Below are 6,000 nucleotides of genomic sequence, written 5' to 3'. Positions count from 1 at the left end.
GGGTGGGGCCGAGTTGGCCTTTTCCCGGGTGTGCCAGGTGAGCCAGCCTGGCCGAGGCACCTACTGGTCTTGGTGCGGTGCTGCTCCCCAGGCCCTGCAGGAAGCTCCACGCTGTACCTGCAGGCCTGGGGCTGTGAGTGCTGGGAGCTCCGCATCTTCCCAGAGGAGTCCTTCGGGACTACAGGTGGGTGAGGCAGAGACAAGACAGCAAGGTGGCCAGCGCCAGCCACCAAGGAGACCCCGATGAGGTGTCTCTGGCTTGGAAGCCATGTGCTGAGACAGAGCCCTCTTTGGGGGAGGCCTGGCTTGGCCTTTGCCCCGCTCCCTCACTGTGCAGGGGGCTGTTGAGCCCGTGCCTCCCGCTGACATGCTGCGACGCAGACTCAGGGCAGCCACCAGAAGTCCCTCTCTAGGAGCAGGTGGCTGCCAGCTCTGAGGCCAGCCCTGCCCTGTCCCACCGCAGGCTCCGCCTGGGTTTCAGTGGGCTGATGGGGGGAGCCACCTTGGGAGTTGGGGCTCTGCTGGCCCCTCAGTACACACCCTGCTTTGAGATTCTGATGAGAGGCGGCTGCGCTCCCCACCCGTGCTGATGCAGGCAGCCCCCAGACCTCCCTGGGAGCCTGGAAGGGGTTGCTACGAGCCCCCCTGGGTGGGGGTGTGCAGACTCTTGGAGTCCTCTGCCCTTCCTCCCTGGGTCCCCACCAGCTACAGCGCTCTGTGTCCTCGGCAGGTCGGCATGGATTACAGAAGCTGCATCCTGAGGCCCGGTGGCTCTGAGGACGCCAGCGCCATGCTGAAGCACTTCCTGGGCCGTGACCCGAAGCAGGACGCCTTCCTCCTGAGCAAGGGGCTGCAGGTGGGGGGCTGTGAGCCGCAGGCCTGCTGAGCCCGTGTTGCGACTGCCCAGTCTAGCCCACGCTCCCGCCGACCTGGTGCCTTAGCCCCAGCCCAAGATGGGGCAGGCTCTGGCACAGCACCTGGGGCTGGCAGAGCAGCTGAGCGGCTGTCTCCTGCCCCTTGTCATTGTCTGTCCCCGCCCAGTGGCCCACCCAGCTAGAGATGGGGTCCTCGAGGTGTCTGGAGGCCTCTCGTGGCTGCCAGGGCCTCGTCTTTGTTGCACTAACACGTCCCCTTCCTGGGAAACGTTCCTGGTCGGGAGATGGCTGTTCTTTGAAATGAGATCATTAAAAAGAAAAAAAGGAGAGAGGCTCCCCAGCCTGGTCGTTGGCTCCTGCCCTTTCTGTCCTAGGATGGCGGGACATGGGGTCAGGGTCCAGCCCTCGGGTTGTTGCCGCACCAGGCCCTGGATGGGGGCACAGGTCTATGTTGAAGGGAGTGAAGGCCCGGGGGCTGGGGAACCAGTTCTGCTGGCCAGGCCGGCCTGCGGCAGTCTCAGAGACTTTGGCTCCCTGCGTGCTTCTCACCTACTGGCATTCTGGAACATGCCTTCCCCTCCCTGCTCGGCTCTGATCATCAAGGACCAGGCTCGGCTGCTAAGTCCACAAAGCCAGGCAGCCCCCTGTGCGCACAGGCAGCCCGGGCAGGGTTGCGGGTCGGCAGCCACCCGCCCTCTCACTCCCAGGGGAGGCCTGGCTCGCTCGGGCTTCCTGGGCAGAGTCCCTGGGGGATCCCACTGGACATGAGCAAACCAGGTGAGCCAGGGCAGCTGGTGGCTCGGCTGTGGCCCTCATCCTCGTGGCCTTGGGGACTGCCTGTGCTTGCCCTCCCTGGTGGCCCTGCTCCCCTGGCTCTGGGCAACATGACAACGTCTTAATCAGGGTCGGGGCACTTCTTGGACCCTCTGACGGTGCTCAGAGGTGCCTCGGAGAGCTGGCAGCTGTGTCCCCAGCACCTGAGCAGGACAGGCGGATGCTCCTTGCTTCAACTCGAGCGCTCTGATGTTTGCTCCCATGACTGAGGTTCTCGGAGCCCCCCTCGTGCCCTGGGGCATCCCTCCCCACTCTTGGTCCTCCATCAAGGAGGCTGGCCAACGCAACCTGTGACCCTGCTTTCCAAGGCCCGATGGGTGGCCAGACGTCGCCTCGTCCTCACCTCAATTTGGGTGGGACTCCGGGTGCTGTGCTATCTGCTCCAGCCCCTCCTGTCCCATTCCCACCCAGCCCAGGCCGGTGTGGCTGTGGCCACTGCCATGGGGCCTGCTCTGCACCTTATGCACGCCGGGCTCCACTCCGTGCGCCTGCGTCTGTGTCTTTCCAGCTCTGGGGGCTGGGGGGTGAGTCTTGTCTTTGCAGAGCTGGACGGCACAACCCATGGCCAGGAGGGTTATGCCAGAAAGGCGGGAAGTGCTAAGTGGGCACACGACAGTGGCCTCGTTTCGAATACTCAGCCCAGAGCTGCAGCCATAGCTTGCACCTGAAGCCCCAACTACTCAGGAGGCTGAGGCCAAAGGACTGCTTGATCCCGGGAGGTCGAGGCCAGCCTGGGCAACATAGCAAGACCCCATCTCTACAAAAAAGTTAGCTGGGTGTGGGGTGAGTGCCTGTGGTCTCAGCTTTTTGGGTGGCTGAGGTGGGAGGATTGCTTGAGCCCAGCAGGGTCGAGGCTGCGGTGAGCCATGATCCTACCACTGCACTGCAGCCCGGGCAACCGTGAGGCCGTCTCTGGAAACAACAGTAGCGGGCAGAGGTGGAGGCGGGAGTCTGGGGCCGCCCTCATCTCCCCTGAACCAAGCCCGCAGATGCTTCCACCTTGTCCGCATCTAAGACCCAGGTGTGCTGCGGCACCCCAGCTGGGCCCTGGGCTGGCACCGCCTTGTGGTCACACACATAGCCTGGCCCATCACAGCAGAGCTGGGGTCACAGTCTTGGGCTGCTGGGTCTTGGGCAGATGGCCTGACCATCCACACACCGCTCCCCTGGAAGGCACTGTTTAGATGTCAGTTGCCAGATGCCCCAGCAGCGCCCTCGGTGCTTGGCAGCCTGGGCTGCCTCCCCCAGCATGTCCCCTGCTCCTCTGTGGACACCCAGGAACTTGGAGGTAGCAGCAGAGTCTCGGTCCAAGGCCCCATGCCCCAGAGAGACGGTCGTCCTCAGAGCCTTCCCAAACGTCCACACGGGACACCCAGCTTTCCCCAAACACTCCAGGACAGAGCTGAGGCCCAGCCCCACACCAGGAACAGGGAGGGGGACACAGATCCGCTCTGTCTCCCGGCTCCTCCACCCCACACTCCTGCCACAGGGCTCCAGCAGCAGCTATGAGGGCAGCCTGGCATCAGCATCCCCTGCCCATCCAGATTGTCATTCTCCTTGGCCACTTGCTGCTCCCCTGTGGAGAATAAAAGAGAAAAACATAAAATCATATATACGTATATAATATATATGAGCCTGTGTGTTTCGGGATCTTTGCAACATTTCTCCATAAACTCATTATTTGTGATTTGTGTTTTTGACAAAACCTGAACGGAGAATGGATCTTCTCCCCTGTCACCAGTCCAGCCACCATGGGCATCCCCAGATGTCCCTGGCTCCTCGTCCCCACAGTGCTGTCCCTGCCGGTGCTGCTGCCAACACGCACCCCAGGCTTTGTGCCTGTGGCCCAAGTTGAGGTCGTTCACTAAGTATTTCTCAAACCGAGAAGCTGCTGGGACCTTTCTGGTGAGCGGCCCCGAGCTCCGGGCAATACCACTGGGGCTGCTACAGGGATGCCCAGCACCGCGGGGTGGGCAGGCACTGTGTTCTCGTCCTCCCCGCAGGCAGGACTGGTGTTATAACTGTCCCTGTGTTCCAGATGGGGTGTCTTGGGAGCAGAGCCAGTGTCCTCTCCCTCCTCTCCCCAGTCAGCAACACCAGTGGAAGGCCACAGCCTTGCAAGGGGCATCCTGCATGGGGCCTCATCCTCCGGGGCTGTCCGTAGGGAACGGAATGTTTTGTGAAACTCAGTTCGATTCTGAGATTGATGGGCAGCTTGCGGGTGGCTTGAGCCCTGGGCCGGGAGGCAGGAGGTCTGGGTTCAAGTCTCAAGGTAAATGGGGCCAGGGGTGAGTTCCAGCATGGGCTGGGGGCCGGGGACTGCCCATGTGGCTCCCTGGGGGACCCAGTTCCCGTGGCCATGCACAGAGCTTTCCGGTCTTTCCAGGCTGCATCAGGCCACTGGGATGCTCTCCTCTTCAAACCCCACACGGCCGTTGGATATTCCCCCTCGCCCCATCCTCAGCTCAGGAGGCCGGGGAGATGGAGCTCTGTCCTGGAGGCCATCCTATGCCCCTGGCCACCTCTCGTCATTAGTTTACGGATGGGCTAGTGATCTATTTTGGAGCACCTGCCTCAGTAATCCTCCATTCTGACTTGGTTAGAACTATTAGAGAAAGAATTTTATTTTTCCCTGAACTTGAAATTGGGAGGAGGAAATGCTGTGGGCACGTGGAGCTGCCTGGAGTGGGGCGTGCCAATCCGGAGGACTCTGTGGCTGTGATGGTGGCTACCCACGACGTCAACCAGGCACCTCGATCCCCGTTTACATTGGGGTCCAGTCCTGCCCTGAACTTGGCAGTTATGTCAGTCCAAACGTTCCCAGTTATTAGTTAGTTATTGCCTAGGCGTGGTGGCTCAAGCCTGTAATCCTAGCACTTCGGGAGGCCGAGGCAGGTGGATCACTTGAGGCCAGGAGTTCAAGACCAGTCTGGCCAACATGACAAAACCCTGTCTCTACTAAAAAAAGAAAAATTAGTCAGATGTGGTGGCCCGTGCCTTAGTCAGTGTGGGAACTGATTAATGCAGTTACTCAGACTATATTATGAACCTTTATGGTATATTAATTATAATAGTTTTACTATTTTAATTTCTCATGAATAACAGTAGAATATTAAATATTTAAACAGTAATTTCATTTGACTGGACGCAGTGGTTCATGCCTGTAATCCCAGCACTTTGGGAGGCTGAGGCGGGCAGATCACTTGAGGTCAGGAGCTTGAGACCAGTCTGGCCAACATGGTGAAATCCCATCTCTACTAAAAATTCAAAAATCAGATGGGCCTGGTGGCAGGTGCCTGCAGACCCAGCTACCTGAGAAGCTGAGACAGGAGAATTGCTTGAACCTGGGAGGTGGAGGTTGTGGTGAGCCAAGATCACGCCACTGCAGTCCAGCCTGGGTGACAGAGTAAGACTCTTGTCTCCAAAAAAAACCCGAAATACAAAAATTAGGCATGGTGGCCCGTGCCTTACTGTGAGAACTGACTAATGCAATTACTGTGACTATGTTATGAACCTTTATAGTATATTAATTATGGTAGCTTAACTATTATAATTTCTCATGAAAGATATCAATCAGAATAATAAACTATTTGAACAATTTATTTAAACAGTTATTTAAGCAATCATGGCCGGGTGTGGTGGCTCATGCCTGTAATTCCAGCACTTCGGGAAGCCGAGGCAGGCGGATCAATTGAGGTCAGGAGTTGGAGACCAGCCTGGCCAACATGGTAAAATCACGTCTCTACCAAAAATATAAATAATTATCCGGGTGTGGTGGCGCATACCTGTAATCTCAGCTACTCAAGAGACTGAGGCAGGAGGATAACTTGACCCTGGGAGACAGAGGTTTCAGTGAGCTGAGATGACACCGTTGCACTCCCACCCAGACGACAAAAGCGAAACTCAGTCTTTTTTTCCTTTTCTTAACAATCATAGCTTAACCTTTAATAGTCTTCATTTCTTTTTTTCTTTTTCTTCAGTCTAAGGTTCAATTCACGTAAGATTAACCTTTAATAGTCTTAACAATTAAGCAATCATTTTAATAATATGTAATGCATTGTATGTTCATATAATTTGCTTAATAAATAATAATAGTTATGAATATTCAATGGCAAGCCGCCGGGAAACGACGGAACTGGGATTTGAGGATCGGCTCCGCGAACCCCAGAATGCGCAGGATCCGACAGCCTCAGGGGCAACGCGGTCCCGCGGAGATACCGCCCGCCCGGAGGTGGCGCTGTGACCCAGCTCGAAGCGCCGGGAGCCCCGCGCTGCGCCGCGGAGCCTGCTG

General features: G+C 57.5%; 1 protein-coding gene across 2 annotated transcripts in view; it reads left to right on the top strand.

Moving 5' to 3' along the window:
- THOP1 (thimet oligopeptidase 1) overlaps window positions 1–1,209 on the top strand; it is a 26,215-nt gene extending 25,006 nt beyond the window's left edge. For both annotated transcript variants that reach the window (XM_032252326.1, XM_032252327.1), the window contains one exon: window positions 731–1,209. In XM_032252326.1, coding sequence (XP_032108217.1) covers window positions 731–886 — 156 coding nt within the window. In that variant the 3' untranslated portion in view covers window positions 887–1,209. The remainder of the gene's footprint in view (window positions 1–730) is intronic.
- Window positions 1,210–6,000: the final 4,791 nt, after the last annotated feature.

The sequence above is a fragment of the Sapajus apella genome, unplaced genomic scaffold (assembly GCF_009761245.1).
Source record: "Sapajus apella isolate SASKATOON/1434 unplaced genomic scaffold, GSC_monkey_1.0 scaffold77, whole genome shotgun sequence".
NCBI classification, from domain to species: Eukaryota; Metazoa; Chordata; class Mammalia; order Primates; family Cebidae; genus Sapajus; species Sapajus apella.
Note: the sequence above shows the minus strand (reverse complement) of the source record. Positions and strands in the feature narration are given on the sequence as shown.